The sequence below is a fragment of the Herpailurus yagouaroundi genome, unplaced genomic scaffold (genome assembly GCF_014898765.1).
Source record: "Herpailurus yagouaroundi ecotype Mexico unplaced genomic scaffold, PumYag 28, whole genome shotgun sequence".
NCBI lineage: Eukaryota > Metazoa > Chordata > Mammalia > Carnivora > Felidae > Herpailurus > Herpailurus yagouaroundi.
Genome location: NW_024412376.1, coordinates 90,186,790 through 90,207,147, shown reverse-complemented (window position 1 = coordinate 90,207,147; position 20,358 = coordinate 90,186,790). Strand labels below are relative to the sequence as shown.

Below are 20,358 nucleotides of genomic sequence, written 5' to 3'. Positions count from 1 at the left end.
TGCGCCACCCAGGCGCCCCATGCATTATATGTTTAATTTGTCTAATGGCTCTCGGTGGGAGGATTGTTTTTACAGTGGGAGGATTGAATGACCAGAATTGGAAGCCAACATATCATTACATTTATCATTTGATTTCTAAATGTGGATATCAAATAATTGGGGGGGGGGGATTCTACAAGAATATTTGAATTACCGAAGTTGCAGATTTTATGCCATGGTTAAAGTTAAACAAGTATCTTTCATGTGGGTGATAACAACTCTAATCAAGGTTAAAGACTTTATGTAACTTTATACAACTGAACATAAAAAAACAAAACAAAACAAAACAAACAAACAAACAAAAAAACCAATGCAAACCAATTAAAAAATGGGCAGGGGACCTGAATAAACATATTTCCAAAGGAGACATATAGATGGCCAAAAGACACATGCAAGCAAGCTTACATCACTGATCATCAGGGAAATTGAAATCAAAACCACAATGAGACGTCATCTCACACTTCTCAGAATGGCTAGGATCAAAAAGATAAGAAACAACAAGTGTTGATAAGGATGTGTAGAAAAGAGAACTCTCGTGCACTGTTAGTGGAAATGTAAATTGGTATAACTACTCTAGAAAGCAGCTGTTCTGGAAGTCCCTCAAAAATTAAAAATATAAATATTATATGATCTAATAATTCCACTACTGGATATTTACCCAAAGAAAATGAAAACACTAATTCAGATCCAGTAATTGGGTATTTACTAGTACAAAAATACTAATACAAAAAATACAAAAAAAACCAAAAACAGAAACACTAATTCAAAGGGATACATGCAACCTGATGTTTATTGCAGCAGCATTTAAAATAGCCAAATTATGCGGGGCGCCTGGGTGGCTCAGTCGTTAAGCGTCCGACTTCAGCTCAGGTCGCGATCCGTGAATTCGAGCCCCGCGTCAGGCTCTGGGCTGATGACTCAGAGCCTGGAGCCTACTTCCGATTCTGTGTCTCCCTCTCTCTCTGCCCCTCCCCCGTTCATGCTCTGTCTCTCTCTCAAAAATAAATAAACATTAAAAAAAAATTTTTTTAATAAAATAAAATAGCCAAATTATGGAAGCAGCCTGTGTCCATTTGTAGATGAACAGATAAGGAGAAGATATGAGATATACATAAGATATAGTTATATCTAATAGGATATAGATATGGGATATAGGATATATATATATATAGGATAGAGTTATATATTCTCTCTCTCTCTCTCTCTCTCTCTCTCTCTCTCTATATATATGAGTATTACTCAGCCATAAAAAAGAATAAAATCTTACCATTTGCAACAACATGGATGGAGCTAGAGAGTATAATACTAAGCTGAATAAGTCAGAGACAGACAGAACCATATGATTTCACACATATGTGTAATTTAAGAAACAAATCAAACAAGCAAAGGAAAAAAATAAAGAGAGAGACAAGTCAAGAAACAGACTCTTGGGGCGCCTGGGTGGCGCAGTCGGTTAAGCGTCCGACTTCAGCCAGGTCACGATCTCACGGTCTGTGAGTTCGAGCCCCGCGTCGGGCTCTGGGCTCATGGCTCAGAGCCTGGAGCCTGTTTCCGATTCTGTGTCTCCCTCTCTCTCTGCCCCTCCCCCGTTCATGCTCTGTCTCTCTCTGTCCCAAAAATAAATAAACGTTGAAAAAAAAAAAAAAAAAAAGAAACAGACTCTTAACTATAGAGAACAAAATGATGGTTACCAGAAGGGAGATGGGTGAGGGTGTGGGTGAAATAAATGATGGGGTATTTACCGTGATGAGCACTGAATAATGCATAGAATTGTTGAATCACTATATTGTATCCTTAAAACTAATAAAATGCTGTATGTTAACTATACTGCAGTTTTAAAAAAATTAATTAAAAAAGGTATATATACCCCTACATTCATTTCAGGATTATTTACAGTAGCCAAGATTTAGAAGCAATCCAGTGTCCATCAATAGATGAATAAATAAAGAAGATATGATATATATGTAATTATATACTATATTATATATTGTATTACATTATGCTATATATCATATATATATACATATGTATAAATATGTATGTAACCTATGATTCTAAGGAACGTAACCAAAAATGATTTTCAATATTATTTATTAGAGTAGAAATCTGAGGTTATATTAAATATAAGCATAATTGTATTAATATCACCTAAAAACTGAATAATCAAGCATTTGGAAATAAAGTAGTTATCTGGTTATTATAAGAGAGTAACTATTTCCAAGATTGAATAAGAAGGTAGAAGAAGTATCACTTAAACAAGTTATACTAAGTATTTATCATGGTTCTTTTTGTCTGGGTCTTAAAAAGTATCATAAAAGGGAATTAAATATGAAGTAATAAGCATAACCAAAATACGGAAATCAATGCTGTTGTTGTTGTGTTGAAAGATTTTTCAGTACTTAGAAGTTAATTTGGTATTGATTGTGTATGACTGTAGATTATCAATAAATACTTGTTGATGTTCTTTTATTCTATTTGCTTCTTTCTACAGGTGGGGAGGTCCCATACACGACTCTGGCTACTCGAATGATGATGGGGGCTTGGTGGCTATTTGCATTGATTGTCATCTCATCTTACACAGCAAATCTTGCTGCTTTCCTCACCATCACCCGCATTGAAAGCTCCATCCAGTAAGTAGACAAAGATTCCAGTAGCCACAAAGAATGAAAAATGATGAGACTAGTCAAACCTATTTAAATAAGTGTATGATATCTGATAATAAATTTACACCCTCCTTTTGAGTAAAGGTTTAATTCTGTGATATGCAATTATCACAGTATTGGTGATACATTTTTGAAAAAATAAAATTCTGGGTATAATTTTGCATCACTTCCCACATTTTCCTGGAAGAATAACACATATTTGGTATTCTAGGTTCCACCGAGTATGACTATGTTTGGGCAACATTGTAAAAAAGGAAGGGAAAGGAGTCATACTAAAATATACATGTTCCAAGTTTGACAGTATCAGTTTTTGTCTGGAGTCTGCCCCATTGTGCATTGTCTGAGTAAATAGTTGGAAAGATGTTAGGTGATTGATAGGTGACATATAGGGAAAGAGAAGGAAGGAGGCAGGGGGAGAAGGAGAGAGAAGATAGCTTTCAAGAGATTAAAACCACATTGTGTTTATCTCTTCAATGTATTATAGAGCTAATGTGGTCATTATTACTGCTGCTTTTCCAGTTTCAGTGGTGGTAAATTATCAGTAACTATGATACATTTGCTTAAATCCTAAAGTTACTTAAGCCAATGCCTCAGTTCATAAAAGCCACTCCCATGAGCCCCAAGAGCCCAAAGGCCTTTGATCAAGCACAGCCATTTCTGCTTTTGTGGTTTCATGCATACAATCAGCTTCAATATGCACCTTCTGCCATATTAGAACATAATGTTCTATATATCATTTTAAGAAACGTTTTCCTGAAAATGTTTTATTCATCCAAAAACAAAATAGTTTGAATTTTCCTAGAGTTGAAGAACATTCATTCGCAACAAAACTGACAATTCAACATTATGAATAATTAGATTTGTTAAGGAATTCATTAGAGAACTAACTTATCCTTAAAGGAAAATACAAGAGTTCTTCTTGTGTTTAAAAAACTTGTAAATGAAGTCCATTAATAGCCACAAAACTGTTATAATGCAATACTAAAAATAAAATCAGGAATTAATGATCTATAAAGAAGTAGGATATTGTTCTTCAATTATTTGTCATATATAATTGAAACCCCCAAATTCAACTAATGACAGTAACAGACAGTTTCATCCAGTCTGAGGGACGTTTCCAATTTCTCTCATCAAATCATGCTCCTCAAATGTTTTTTCCCAATTTTTTAGTGCAGAATCTTCATACCCTCTTATTACCCTTGTAGCCAATTCTATGTGTGGTATAAGTTATAAATGGTACACAGTGAAGTTCATGGAAAGCATAAACCCATATTTTAACTGATAATGAAAATGATTACAAACACCCAGCCAAGGAATCAATGAAATCAGTAACATTACTAAAATAATAATTAACTTTTATTGAGCATTCACAGAAAGCCAGAGTGCGCTGAATGTTTTACATTCATTTGATCATTTAATCGTTAGCAACCATCTTCTGAAAGACATACTATTAATAACCCATTTTATAACTGAAGTTGAGAATATAAGTAACTTACTCAAACAATGCATCTAATAAGTGATTGATTAAAGACCATACCTTAAATCTGTCTGATTATTGAACCTATATTCTAACTAAACTTACCACTCTAGTTCCCATCCCTTGGACTTTTGTATGGCCAGTTGTTTATAGAGAATGGTATAAAGGGTGTGTCATTGTCTTGTTCATTACTAAGTAAGGGGATATAAAGGGTGACATTTTTCAAATCCTTCATTGGTCTGAGGATATAAAATATCAAAATCTGGGTGATTTTTATGTGGGATAAATTCTGTAAGCATACATCCCAACATGAACTAATTAAATCTATAATTGATATCTGCCATTCAGGGGAAGACCACTTGACAGATCCAATCAATAGAAATCACACAAATAAAAATTGTTTTAAAACTTAAAATGGAGTCTTATATCTCACTAATGTAGTTTCTATCAATTAGGTTTAACTTGTCACATTTTGAGTGCACTTGAGCTAAGAACCAATGTAGCTCATATCTGACTTGAAGCATTTTAAATAAATAAATGAAGAAAACTTTGAAATAATGGATTTTACATAATAAATGACAATCATCATAATAACAATTATGACTAATATTCATTGAGTTTATTATGAACTTATTAAGCATGTTACATGTATTATTTCATTTATTCCTCAAAATAACCCTGATAATACAAGTATTACTGTTATTCCCATTACACCGATGAAGAAACAGAAATTTGCAAGTTAAATTCTCAAGATCACATAACCAATAGTGTCAGAGCTGGAAGTCTAACCCATGTCAGTCTGACACCAATCCATGGTCTTATCCAGTGAAATTTTTCCTTATCGAGTGATGGTTTCTACACTTTGTTTGGCAACTCTGCTTCCCTGGGGCTGCAGACCTCATGGTGTTTGTGTATATCTGAACTATTTAGTCATTATCAACTTTGCCAACATTAATTTATATCTCGACTTCTATGCAATAGCAGTGGGAGCAAAAGCCTCAATCAAATTTTTGCACCCATAGGTTTCTCTAAAAGTAAAACCTAATGGAAAAAAGATCATCAATTCACATGATGTTTCCCTCATGTATAGTTCCACAATCCACAATAACTGAGCATTCATTTCTTAAAAAAATTATTCCGTTCTAATGCTGGCTCACGTTATTAAAAGTCAACATTGGGTATAATAAATCTCCCTCCCTTCTAATCTTATCAGTAAACTTATTTTGAAAGGGGAAAAATCAGAGCCAAAGGAGCTAAAAGAAGCCTGATTCTCTCCCCAAACTTAAAGATATCTTCTAATTTCATGCCTCAGCTGTGTTGGTAAGCATAATTGCCTGCAGTGTTTCTTAGAAACATTTAAAGTTCCATTTGCAACTAATGTCAAACTTTCTTGTAAAATCCTAAGTTTAATTTTTCTTAGAAAAGACAAAAAAACCCACAATACCATCCAATGTCATGCTCCTTAATCATTTATATTCATAAGATTTTCTCATCACTAAATGAAGCAGCACTTGTCTGTGCACCTTTTTTCCAGCTCATTTTGTTGTGCCATTGGCACACCTATACCAGCCACAGGTTCATTCCCCAAAATCAAAGTGGCTTCTCTAGACCCAGAGGGACAGAGGTAGTTAGAACGAAGTCAGGGACAGGGGTAGAGCAGCTACTTCTGAATAGATGGTTGACAGAAACTCTTACAGTCTGGTACGGGAAATCCAACAGACTTATTCTTGGAAAGCTGAATACATTTTACAAAATGGACCCCTTTTTCAAAATTAGATATTTATCAACATCTAATCTTCTAGTTGACACTTGCCTCTAACTAAAATTTTGAAAGTGAATTTTCCCTGAAAAAGATAATTCCCATGTTTAATTTTATACCCCTTCAGTGATAACTGTGTTCTGCTGCTTGATATGATGTAATATGACAGATTGTGACACAGTTGGGATTGGTAATATTGAGATACACAGTTCCATTTCTAAAGAAAAAAATATCCAATTTCTACAAAACTCCAATGACATTTGGGCTTGTTCATTGTCATCAAATGGTAACAACATGTAGCTAATTGCTTTTAGATAGCTAACAAACGGAATGTACTTGTTTCTACTGGTAACCAGGCTAAAATTGGCAATGGTGAAATGAAGCATGTGAAGTTCTGAAGGTAATTTCAAAGTAAACACCAGGTAATAACATCATGAACATCAGTTCCATTAGTCTTTGTTGTGATGCAATTTTAAGAAACCTACTTCTTTCACATATAAAGTAAAAAGAGCTATGAGGGAAATCACAGTTGTACATCTATAGTCATTAATAACTTTAGAATCAGACTGATCTTTGGTGGTGAAACTTGAGGTCTTTCATTTCCTGGGACTATAAGTAAGCTTGGGTCTATTCAAAGGAATTCCAAAATCCCACCATATTTTTATTTTTAAAGAATTAATTCACCATAATGTTTGAGGTATGATTAAACAAATATTGAGGGTTTTTTTTTGATGCAGTCACTGAACAAATTAATTTCTGATAAATTTGTTTCCAAGTGTATGCAAAAAGATTCATTAGATACTCTATCTCTGGAAGTGACTCCTTTTTCCCTAGCATACTTATTACAAGACTTTTGTATCCACATTTACTCACATTTAGAAAAGGAAACAAATAATTGAGCAATGCTTTTTCTCAATGCCATACAATAGAGTATGAGCTAGCCCTGGGCTTAGAAATCTGTCTGTCACCAGGTCTGGTGACAGAGAGAGAATGGTAGGACTGGCAGGTACTGGCTCAATGCTATTATTTCTTTTTTCCGTTGCCCACACTATGTAACTATCTCTAACAAGTTACTATTTAACTTGTTAAAGTTACATTACAATCATGCTTTTTGGAAATGGAGGTACAACAAAACCTTGGACTGAGAGTAATTTGTTCTGCGAATGTTCCACAAGACGAGCAAACATTTCTAATAAATTTTAACTTGATAAATGAGCGATGTCTTGCAATACACACAGTACATGATGCCAAAAATCAAGCCAATGGTTCTTGAAATTCACTTTGATATACAAGTGCTTTTGATTACAAGCATGTTTCTGGAACAAATTATGCTTGCAAACCAAATTTTTATTGTATTTCTAACTATAAAAACTAAATAAATATATTACCTTCATTCATTTAGTTCAGCAGAATGTGTGTGTGTGTGTGTGTGTGTGTGTGTGTGTGTGTGTGTATGGCTTAGAAATCTGTCTTTCACCAGGTCTGGTGACAGAGAGAGAGTGGTAGGACTGGCAGGTGCTCATTAAACATCGTGCTAACTATTGAGGCTATAAAGATATTTTGGTATTAGCCCTGAGTCACAATGTAGTTCAAGATGTAGCAATGTGGAATTTAATGACAGGGGAGCTATGATAGATTTCCTTATGAAATGCTGTGTGAACACAGGGAAGGAGTAACTTGGAGAAGAGGTGGAGGAAAAAGGAAAGAAACTATCAGGCATCACAGAGGTACCATCTGAGAGTCTGATCTTGAAAGATGAATTTCAAAAGGCTGAAGGGGTGGCTTACTGGGGAATATTTGCAAAGGCAAGAGAAACGAAATTCCTCAGAGACTGTCTAGTAAAGTGTAGATGATCAAAATCTCTTAATTTCCTTCCTGGATTGAGATGTGTGATGTGAAAGTGGCAGGAAGTGAAATAGAAAAGGAAAGTGAGTCCAAACCCTGAAAGGCATGATAAGAATTGTTAAGGAATTTGGAATTTTTCCTGGAGATAATGGAGAGTGACATCGTTGAAGAAAGACAGCTTAATCTGTGCAGAGGAGGATGGATGGGAGAGAAAAGATGTAGAAATGTATGGAAACTAGTAGGTTTCTATCTAATAAAAACCTGAACCACATATCTTTTGTTTCAGGACCATTTAATTTGAAAATACCAAATGATTAAGGAAATTTAAGAGAGATTTGGCTTGAGAAACCTTGTATCTCTAGGCTACCATTTACATTTACAGCAGATGCAGGAATATTGACTTAGTTTATTTATTTTTAAAGATTCTTGGGGCGCCTGGGTGGCTCAGTCGGTTGGGCGGCCGACTTCAGCTTAGGTCATGATCTCGCGGTCCGCGAGTTCGAGCCCCGCGTCGGGCTCTGTGCTGACAGCTCAGAGCCTGGAGCCTGTTTCAGATTCTGTGTCTCCCTCTCTCTGACCCTCCCCCGTTCATGCTCTGTCTCTCTCTGTCTCAAAACTAAATAAACGTTAAAAAAAAAAAATTAAAAATAAATAAATAAATAAATAAAGATTCTTAAAGAGAGAATGTGTTCAACTATGTCATAACTAAACAGATAAAGAAGAGAGCTACTACAGTGAGAAGATTCTAGAAATCACTCTGGTTGGGCTACTTTTCAGATGCAATTTTGCAGAAAAGTTGCATCTCAATGTCTGCTATTCCTAGACTTTATCCTGCCTGTTAATTACTTTTTGCCTTATGCCATCAAAAAATAAGTCAGACTTATTTTTATTCAATTTTAATACATTTTCAATGTAATACAGGACTGTATTGAGAAAATAGTAAAATACAGTAAATTTTGAAGGACAAAGTGTTAATAATCCACAGTTTGTCATGTTGCAATATGTTCTATTAATAGTTAAACATTTTTAACTGTTTATTTTGAAGTAATCACATATACACAGGAAGTTGCAAAAATATACCATAGAGAGGTCCCATGTACCCTTCACCTAGTTTCCTCCAATAGTTACATTTAAATAATTACAGTACAATAGCAAAACAAGGAAATTGACATGGATACAGTGTATGTATGCATATAGTTCTGTGCCATTTTATTACACGTATAGATTATACAACCACCACTGCAATAGATCTAGAACTATACCACCATTACAAAAATCTCCCTCATTCTACCCTCACTCCTTCTTCCCCACCATCATCAACCCCTAATAATAACTAATATGTTCTTTATTCCTGTGATTTTTATCATTTCAAGAGTCTTATATAAGTTGAATCTTACAGTGTGTGGCCTTCTGAAATAGCCTTTTTTTCCCCACTCAGCATAACGCCCTTGAGATCTATCCAAGTTGTTGCATGCATCAGAGATCTATCCAAGTTGTTGCATGCATCAATAGTTCATTGCTTTTTATTGCTGAGTGGCAATCTATGGTATGGATGTACCAGTTTGTGTAACTATTTACCTAATGAATGGAATTTTTGTTGTCTCCAAGTTTTTAGCTATTACAAATAAAGTTGCTAAGAACATTTATGTGCACTTATGTTTTTGTATAGATATGTTTTCGTTTCTCTGGCATAAATGCCCAGGAGTATGATCCCAACTCTACCTGCTTACTGCTTCCCTTCTTATTCTCTTTCCTCTTACTTCAACTATTGCTTCCCTCTATCCCATTCTCTTCTCATTCAAGCTTATGATCCAGAGTGTGGAGTACCTTCTTCCATCCTTAAAATTAGTTTGAAAACCTCCATCATTACCACATCCAATCGAAGTAAAATGCAACTCCATAGCCAAGCGCATGGAACCCTTCAAAAGCTGACCCAGCCTCATTTCTAATGTCTACCGGCACCAATTGTAATCCATTCTCACATTTGTTCATGCTCCAGTTAAGCAAACTCTGGGAGGGCATTTCATACCTCTGTGGAGTTTACATGCTGTTCCCTTTCCCTGAAATGACCCAGAACTCCCTTCTCTCCTGGCATCATCCATTTGCACAAACACAATTAGCCATTACACATGTGTCTTCTCTTTGAGAGTATACCTTATTCAAAGGCAAGGGCTATGCCATATCCATATCTGTGCCCTTACTGTGTCCCAGAATGCCTGGCACATCGTATTCATAATAACGGAGGCTAACATTATTGAGTGCTTGCTACATGACAGACATTTTCCTAAATGCTTTGCTTAGATTTTCTCATTTAATACTCATAATGGCCCCATGAGAGATACATTATTTTCATCTCCATTTTGAAGATGATGAAACTAAAACCTAGAATAGTAAGCCAGGAAATCCAGCACTAGACCTCGTCTTAGTGGACCATATCTTCTACAATTAGCAAATACGCTGACCCTTAACTGAATGAAATAAATAAACTAAAATGAGTGAATGAAAGCCATAATGGCATTATAAGTTTTCTGAAAAATAACGATTTCTGCAAGAAAGAATCAATGGATGAATTATATTTAGCTAAGTTAATTTCAGATATTTCTAAGTTACATCGTATCCTAGAAACGGGCACAGGAGACCGGGAATTTAAATAAATCTGCATTCAAATCCTTTGCCACTTATTAGCTGAATGATCTTGCCATTTTCCATAATCATTTTCAGCCTTATTTTCCCTAAGGGTAAAAAGATAACGGGCTCAAACTTCATAGGTTTAATGTAAAGAATAAATGAGGAAAAATAGAGACATGAATAACAGCACAGTCCCTGGATACACCGTGCATTTGCTTCCATTCTTCTACTTGTTCTCTAGGAGGCCATGTAGATTCCTTGGACTGTTCTTCCCTCCACCCTTTTTGGTGGTGCTAATAACTATTGTTTTTGCTATTTTGTCCACAATTATATACACTAAATAGAATGTGTATAGCCCCCAAATGTTAAAAGAAAGAGAAGAGGAACTGGCTGTCCGGAAGCCTTATCCAAATTTCAGCATAAATAGAGACCGCTGTCTCACCTTAGCCTGATTAACTCTCACTGTGGTCAAGCTGCTGCTGATAGTGACCACGCCGAACCTGGGTCAGAACATCTGTTGGCCAGGCAAGTTTTCTCTTTTAACTCCTCTTTAACTGCCCCTCATAACACACAGCTCGCATGCTGCTTCCTCTGTTACGCCTTTCTCGTGGTGTTCATAACTAGAGTTAGTGCCTCCTTTTTTTTTTAACCACTTTGCATCTCCTTGCTTACACCCTGAACTGTATCTAGCCTCGTGCTGCAGTATTATTCTCCTTGTTTTACCTTCTCAATTAAAATGTATGTTCTTGAGCATGGTTTTATCACCTTTGTATCAGCACAGCACCTGATGCTGTTACTTCTTGAGTATGTAGCTGATTACAGATAAATATTTGTTAAATAATGAACCAGAAAGGGATTTCTTACACTCTGGCCTGAGACTGTAGAACCTCATGACTTGTTTATATACCTCATAACAAATCAGAAAGAAATATGAAAGCCATTTTTATGTGCTGTTATTCCAGGATAAGAGAAGGAGCCCCAAATGATGTGCTCTCTAGGTTTTCTTAGTGTCTCACCCACACAGGCTTCCAGTGGAAGGCTATTTCATAACTCTCAGCAGGGAATTGCACACTTTATTAGGAACAGCCAAAATCAAGGTTGCTGAAGTGAGCTGGGTCTGATTCATACCACTTTTATGTTTCAGTTTAGTACAGAATTGTATAGGCTTAACTTCAGAGTACACAGGCACTACAGACAGAGGAAGACATTCGTCTCCTTACTCTATATTGTTCAGTGTTGAAATGGCTTACTTGTCAAAGCACTTAAGTACTACAGTGATGGATGTTTTACAAACATATAGCCATCTAGATATTATAGACATGTTTTCTCTCTTTTTGAAAAAAATAAAAACCCTCAGAAGTATGTTGGTGTTTCAAAGCCACTCTTCAGTGAGCATTTAATTAAAAGTTTTGTCTCCCACTCTATTTGTGATTCCTAGGAACAGGGCTGTATTAACATTCCTATAGACTCTATTTACACTAATATCGCTAAGGTGAAAACTTTGCCAAACTAATAAGTGCCTGCAACCCCTAACATGATCTTCTTCTGGACTAGCAATTATTCTAAACAGCTCAAGTCCCCCTCTCTTTCTTCCCAACATTAGTCATCTAAATCCAGAAACCTATTAAGAACTTGAGAATATAAATTCCTGTCTCCTCTGTGTCTCTTGTTATTTTACTTCCTTACCTAAAGTCAGCTGAATAAATAAGTTCTATCTACCATAAGTATATGGTAAAAACCCTACACTCAGGAGTACTTGATTTAGTCATTTTAGAAGAGCCAGTTTGGGGGCAGCTGGGTGGCTCTGTTGGTTGAGCATCCAACTCTTGATTTCTGCTCAGGTTATGATCCCAGGGTAATGGGATCAAGCCCCTACTTAAGATTCTCTCTTTCCCTCTGCCCCTCTCTTCCTCTCTCTCTCTCTCTCTCTCTCTCTCTCTCTCTTAAAAAAAACAGTTAAAAATAAAAGAAGAGCTAATTTGAGTATGGGGCATGTTTTGTGTAATTAATGCAGGAAGAGTACTTGATAGAAATTGGTGACAGTGGAATCGGTAGGCAAGGCTGTTTGGCAATGCTGCTGAAGGAGACTGGAGACCTAGTTCACAGGTTCAAGCCTCTTTCTTGCTACTGAATAACAAGGCAAGTTTTTAAAACACTTTGTACCTTAGCTTTCTCCCTTCAACAGTGTGAGCCATTTCTCCTCTCACTGCACAAATATTTGTTCCACAATTTGAATTAAGTTAATTTCAATGTCCCTTCAACTGTACAATTCTATATCAGCTACACAAATGCGGTGTCTTATTAAACAAAGCCTGAGATAACTGATAAAAATATATTTAGGTACATTAATAAGAGAAATCCTGGATTATAAGGCAGAACTGAAAGGAAACTCTTGTTTAGCCATATCTTCTTTTTTTTCTCTCTCTTTCTGTTTTTCACGTCTCACCTTTCTTTCCCTGTCCTCTCCATCACACCAGCAATCTTGATGTGCTGACCTCCACCCTCCACTAAGTGTCTGTCTGACCCCATTAGTTCTCTGATCCTCTTAGTTCCTGCACAAGCTCCTGTCATCTGAAGGTAGTCAATTTATTTTTAATGACTTTCTCCTCCACCCCTACACACACACACACACTCTCACACACACATTCACTACACACACACACATACACATACACATACATACACATACACACACATTCACTACACACACCCTTACTACAGCCCCTATTTCTCAAACTCTGATCTAATCTTTTAACCTAAGGGCAAAGTTTACAAATTGCCAGATGCCCCAGATCATGGCAAGTCATGGGGAAGGTAAGGAACAGATCTGAAGGTAGCTTGCTGGGCTGCTTTTTCAGATGAAGGCTGCCATTTCCTGAGAGCAATGCTGCAGAATTCTCAAGATATGCTGTGGAATGGGGTGAGGGAGGATGGGTCGGGGACACCTTTCCAAAACATTTTGGACATTTATAATCTGAATGGATATTAATAAGATCTGACTGTGAGATCAGGACATGTATTCTATGCCTACTTTTAGTTGAAATTTCTCAAAAAAGTAAATATACCTAATTGGGAATAGAGGATAATTTCCCTGAATGATTCAAAACACTATCTTTTTTGGAGAGATCTGCAGACCCACTGCACTGGGGGGAAGGAAAATATATTTTGTATTTCGGAAATTTTAAGTTACTGGTAGAAACCTGGTCTCCTGCTCTGTGTTATAAAGAGCCAGGACCTTTGTTTTGAGATAGAGTCATTAGAATCTTCACTGAAACGATGACCTTCCACCTTACTTTGACAGTAGCATTCTGCTGGGTCTTCAAATAGGCTATTAAATTTGACCTTCTGTTATTCTTGGTCACTTCCTTCTCTTCAGTTATTTCTTTCCACTATGAATAATTTGATAATGTGATTAAATATTTTGAGATCCTTAAAAGAACTTATAGGTAAAAAAAAAATTACAAATTACTATTGATTCCTCATTTGAAACTACATTGTATTTTATTTGGGTCATTGTTTTATGCAGTAATATTGTGTATTATTGTATCACAGCTTGTTAGTGAGCTATATGTGAGGTTATGATCAATAGTTCAATGTCAGCCTTAGAGGGTATATTGAATAAAGTTTTTCCCATAAGTCAGCACTGGCTCTGAATCTAATGACCATTTTCAGTGTTGATTTGAAGTATAGAATAGGGAGTAAACTTATTAAATATGCAGATTACTTATTATTGAGTAGGGTTGATTATTGACCAGAACCACACTGTAAGAATTCATAAAGACCTTGGCAAATTAAACAAGGTGATTATAAGTGAGACAAAGGTTAATAGGGACAAATATGTAATAATTCATTCAGATATGGGAAAAAAAACTATGTGTATGTGGGTATACCTATAATAATTTAAAATTGGAGGTGAAGACAGTTTCAAAATGAGTCATCTGTCAATTACAAATTTGAAATGTAGTGTTGGTATTTATAAAGAAAATGAGCAAAATCACCTAGCAGTATAAAAGTTGTTGGGGCTTTTTAAACACTACCATGACCTATTTATAAGGTCCATAAATTTGGCAAAAATTACCATAGAAAAGAAAAAGATGCCTTAGTTAAGAACAATGTAAAAAAGTGAGTAATAGGGGCGCCTGGGTGGCGCAGTCGGTTAAGCGTCCGACTTCAGCCAGGTCACCATCTCGCGGTCCGTGAGTTCGAGCCCCGCATCGGGCTCTGGGCTGATGGCTCAGAGCCTGGAGCCTGCTTCTGATTCTGTGACTCCCTCTCTCTCTGCCCCTCCCCCCTTCATGCTCTGTCTCTCTCTGTCCCAAAAATAAATAAATAAACGTTGAAAAAAAAATTAAAAAAAAAAAAGTGAGTAATAGATCCTGTGAGTAAGAACTAAAGGAATTTAGTGTTTAAGTCACCAAATAAAAGGCTAAAGGATGAACGCACAAAAGAAATCTTTTATTATATAAAGAAATGTTGTACTGGAGGTGATGAGTAGCGAGTGTCCATTTTTATTTTCACTAAGAAGAAAATGAGAGGCTTATATGAAATAGTTTTAGGTTGGGCATGAGTAAGAAAGAACTTCCTGGTGTTAAGTTTTCTAAGTCAGTAAAGTGCCTAAGGAAGAAGAATAAAGTCCATTTTTGGAGATTGGCTTTTATACCTTAAGATATATCATCATCAAATTATGCAATACCTCCAGGAGCTCTTCCAAACTCTCTGATGTTATGATTTTATTAGGGTTCTCTCTTAACACCATTTTGAAATTTATTGATCCTCAGGGAAATTCATGGGAATTAGTCAGGTCTTTCCAATATTTTCAATGATATAAGAACATAAAAACCTACTCTTCTTCTGCAGTCTATTGGAGTATTTGACTATATCATCTTAACATAGATTTTACAATCAAGTGACAATCAATGGTGACATAATGAAATGCTGACCATACAAATTTAGGATGGTTCCATATTGTTTTATAGTGTCCTGGGGTAAATAAACAATGCACCTTTTTCATGATATCTCAGGAAGAAACTGCACACACTTTCTACTCCACACAGGAAAATTGCAGAGTAATTGAATTCACAGCAAACTGAGGCCTTTTTAGAGGAATTTTGCTTAATTAGTGTAAATATCAATATCCATATACATATCATGAAAGGTTACTTTAGTTAACTAATTTAAGATAGAGAGCAGACCCATAAATGGCAATTCTGTCAGCAGGTAGAAAAATACAGTGTCTTTCACATATCAAGATTCATGATGTGACAGGGGCACCTAGGTGGCTCAGTCAGTTAAGCGTTCGGCTCTTGATTTCAGCTCAGGTCATGATCTCACCATTTGTGGGTTTAAGAACCTCATCATGGGTTCGAACCCCACTGACAGTGTGGAGCCTGCTTGGGATTTTCTCTCTCTCCCTCTCTCTCTGCCTCTCCCATGCATGTTCTCTCTCTCTCTCTCTCTCTCTCTTTCTCTCTCTTTCTCAATAAATAAATAAATAAACACATACATACATACATAAATACATAAATAAATAAAATTAAAAATTAAAAAATGAAAGATTCATGATGTGACATAATTAGTTCCTAGTTTATAATGTGGGTCAACAAGTCAGAGAAACCAATCAGATTTTCATATAACTATTTTCTTGTGTTTGTATAGCATTGTCATTTTGAAGAAAGTTTAATGATCATTTTGTTAATTATGCCTAACAGCAATAAGGACAGTGTTTCCATCTTCCTTTAGGGTCTCTAAAATGACCTGCCATATTCACAAATCCAAATCAACTTTTAAATGTGCATAGGAATGCAAGTTTGTCCAAGTTTGGGAGGATATTCCCTTAAGTAGTTTGTGACATCCATTTTTATCAAATGCATCTATTTTATGTGAATTTTCAATATTACCTGTGAACATCTCATCTATAGGGCATGACAGATGGGGATGCCCCTGACTACTTTGTAAGGGGGAGGGTGCAGGACATATTTCTAAATCTCTCAGGAAAGACTTGAGAGTCATCTTGGTGCCTAGTATGATGGTATGGGGACAGCATTCAAAAGGGAGAAGTGTCCTCTTCATGAGTACTATCACACACTTTTTCTAGACCAAGCACATTTGAAACATCAGCTATAGAAACATTTTTCTAGGTCTCCACTTCAAGAAAAACTAAGCTTCAAGCAAAATTAAACTCTTGGGACTACACCAAAGTAAAAAGCTTTTGCACAGTGAAGAAAACCATCAACAAAACAAAAAAGCAACCTACTGAACAGGAGAAGATATTTGCAGATGATATATCTTATAAGAGGTTAATATCCAAAATATATTTTTAAAAAATCACCAAACTCAACACCTAAATAAATAAATAGTTCTTAAAAGTAAAGATCAAAAAAATATTCTAAAGAAGTTTACAGTGCAAAGACCTGAAGCTGTCTTATATCTAATTTATTCTGTTGAGCCATGTAAGGGCGAGGTTGAGGGCAGGTGAAGAATGTGTGACAGGAGTGGAGAGGGGACAACACAGAGAGACTGGAGGAGACTGCACCATTCAGGCCTTATTTGAGTGTCCCACAAGGAGCCACTCTCGTCCTCTGATACCTGGTCTGTAAATCCTCACTCCTCTTTGGTCCTCTGATGGCCCCTCTTATGAAGCACCCTCTCCATCCAGAGGGGCCTCTCTTAGGAAACTCTCCCTGTCTCCACAAGTAAAAAAAATCCTAGCCCTCTGCCCTCTTTGGTATCATTCAAACTTGTTGGCCTTAGACTTTAGGTTTCTGCTGTCTTGAGAAGGAAAAATCTCTGGCACTTTGAGAAGAAGGATGACACAATCACTTTACTGTTCTACCAGAGACTGCTGTGGCTGAGTTCCTTCTGAATTACCTTGCCCCACAAATTATACCTTTGGCTATATAATCTAATCTTTTATGACAAAACCGTGTTTCTTTCACTAACATGACTTTGATCTTAATCTTCTTAAAATAAGAAAGTTAACATTATTGGGCTAAAGAACATTAAACTCTTCCCTGAGCCTGTTTTCATTGAGTAGTGGGTCCCTCATGCACTTAAAGTAGCTCTCGTTGAGTCTTCTGTAGGGACTGAGCCATCAGCAATCCAAACTTTCTTCGGACTTGAAGAATGTTAGAGTTTGGCTTGCCCCATCATTGACCCTTGATACTTTTATATTTCATCAGACTTTCTTTACAAACCTGTGTCTGAGAGGGTTTGGAAGACTTCACTTAGGAGAAGGAACTACCAAAATGGAGAATGTTGTTTCTCAAAAGACAAGTGGCCTTGGATATGTTGTAACTAGGAAGATGGGAAGCCTTTCTTTTGTGCTTATTCCATCCTCTTACAAGTGGAGCGTACACATTCCCCTTCTTTATGTAAATACTCAACCCTCAAAAGGAAAAAACTTAATTTAGTTTTTGGTGATAATATTCAGTATTACCAACAGTGACTATTCTCTCTGTTCTGGGGCTTATCTCTTCCTTAGCTACGAAAATCATGAATTCTTTTATATTTTTTTGATCATTTCAGTTAGTGGAGTTAATTGAACAGTTTTCGTCCCCATTTCAGCTTGCTTCTGATCCATTAGTCAGGAATCACTCATCAAACTATTCACTACTTGTTAGCTCCATTTTCACACTGCTTTAGATATGTATCCCTTTCAGGAACAGATATTCCACTTGTACCAGATCCATATGTCTACTTGAATTATGGACTACAACCTCTGCTGTTCCAAATACTTTATTTCATTTCTATTTGTTTGGATTTTCTTTTTATTTGATTTGCTTCTGAATTTATTTATTTTACATACATGGCAAAATGTCTTGTCAGACAACTCATTGGTGTCAGATAATGCTTTTGCAGCTAATTTTGTTACAGGAGAAATTTCCAAAGCTCCCTTAAAAACTAGTTTTTGGTTTGTTTTCTTTAACTACTAAATACTACTGGCCATTATTAGTCACCCACAGAATGGCTGGTAAAATATAATAAAAATCCCATTTTTAAGCAATGCTAGGGTTTTTTTTTTTTGCATTTCTTTTTTTAATTAATTAATTAATTAATTAATTTAAAATTTACATCCAAGTTAGTTGGCATATAGTGCAACAATGATTTCAGGAGTAGATTTCTTAATGCCCCTACCCATTTATCCCATACCCCCTCCCACAACCCTTCCAGCAACCCTCTGTTTGTTCTCTATATTTATGAGACTCTTAGGTTTTGTCCCCCTCCCTGTTTTTATATTATTTTTTTGCTTCCCTTCCCTTATGTTCATCTGTTTTGTCTCTTAAAGTCCTCCTATGAGTGAAGTATATGATATTTGTCTTTCTCTGATTGACTGATTTCACTTAGCATAATACCCTCTAGTTCCATCCACGTAGTTGCAAATGGCAAGATTTCATTCTTTTTGATTGCTGAGTAATACCCCATTGAATATATATACCACGTCTTCTTTTTTTATTATTTATATATGAAATTTATTGTCAAATTGGTTTCCATACAACACCCAGTGCTCATCCCAAAAGGTGCCCTCCTCAATACCCATCACCCACCCTCTCCTCCCTCCCACCCCCCATCAACCCTTAGTTTGTTCTCAGTTCTCAACAGTCTCTTATGCTTTGGCTCTCTCCCACTCTAACCTCTTTTTTTTTTTTTTCCTTCCCCTCCCCCGTGGGTTCCTGTTAAGTTTCTCAGGATCCACATAAGAGTGAAACCATATGGTATCTGTCTTTCTCTGTATGGCTTATTTCACTTAGCATCACACTCTCCAGTTCCATCCACGTTGCTACAAAAGGCCATATTTCATTTTTTCTCATTGCCACGTAGTATTCCATTGTGTATATAAACCACAATTTCTTTATCCATTCATCAGTTGATGGACATTTAGGCTCTTTCCATAATTTGGCTATTGTTGAGAGTGCTGCTATGAACATTGGGGTACAAGTGCCCCTATGCATCAGTACACCTGTGTCCCTTGGATAAATTCCTAGCAGTGCTATTGCTGGGTCATAAGGTAGGTCTATTTTTTAATTTTCTGAGGAACCTCCACACTGCTTTCCAGAGCGGCTGCACCAAGTTGCATTCCCACCAACAGTGCAAGAGGGTTCCCGTTTCTCCACATCCTCTCCAGCATCTATAGTCTCCTGATTTGTTCATTTTGACCACTCTGACTGGCGTGAGGTGATACCTGAGTGTGGTTTTGATTTGTATTTCCCTGATAAGGAGCGACGCTGAACATCTTTTCATGTGCCTGTTGGCCATCCGGATGTCTTCTTTAGAGAAGTGTCTATTCATGTTTTCTGCCCATTTCTTCACTGGGTTATTTGCTTTTCGGGTGTGGAGTTTGGTGAGCTCTTTATAGATTTTGGATACTAGCCCTTTGTCCGATATGTCATTTGCAAATATCTTTTCCCATTCCGTTGGTTGCCTTTTAGTTTTGTTGGTTGTTTCCTTTGCTGTGCAGAAGCTTTTTATCTTCATAAGGTCCCAGTAATTCACTTTTGCTTTTAATTCCCTTGCCTTTGGGGATGTGTCGAGTAAGAGATTGCTACGGCTGAGGTCAGAGAGGTCTTTTCCTGCTTTCTCCTCTAGGGTTTTGATGGTTTCCTGTCTCACATTCAGGTCCTTGATCCATTTTGAGTTTATTTTTGTGAATGGTGTGAGAAAGTGGTCTAGTTTCAACCTTCTGCATGTTGCTGTCCAGTTCTCCCAGCACCATTTGTTAAAGAGACTGTCTTTTTTCCATTGGATGTTCTTTCCTGCTTTGTCAAAGATGAGTTGGCCATACGTTTGTGGGTCTAGTTCTGGGGTTTCTATTCTATTCCATTGGTCTATGTGTCTGTTTTTGTGCCAATACCATGCTGTCTTGATGATGACAGCTTTGCAGTAGAGGCTAAAGTCTGGCATGGTGATGCCTCCTGCTTTGGTCTTCTTCTTCAAAATTACTTTGGCTATTC

At 36.5% G+C, this 20,358-nt stretch overlaps 1 protein-coding gene across 1 annotated transcript in view; it reads left to right on the top strand.

Moving 5' to 3' along the window:
• GRID2 (glutamate ionotropic receptor delta type subunit 2) overlaps positions 1–20,358 on the top strand; it is a 1,464,148-nt gene that overhangs the window by 1,199,068 nt on the left and 244,722 nt on the right. Inside the window, exon 12 of the mRNA XM_040478406.1 lies at positions 2,531–2,669. Within this exon, the coding sequence (XP_040334340.1) occupies positions 2,531–2,669 (139 nt within the window). The remainder of the gene's footprint in view (positions 1–2,530; positions 2,670–20,358) is intronic.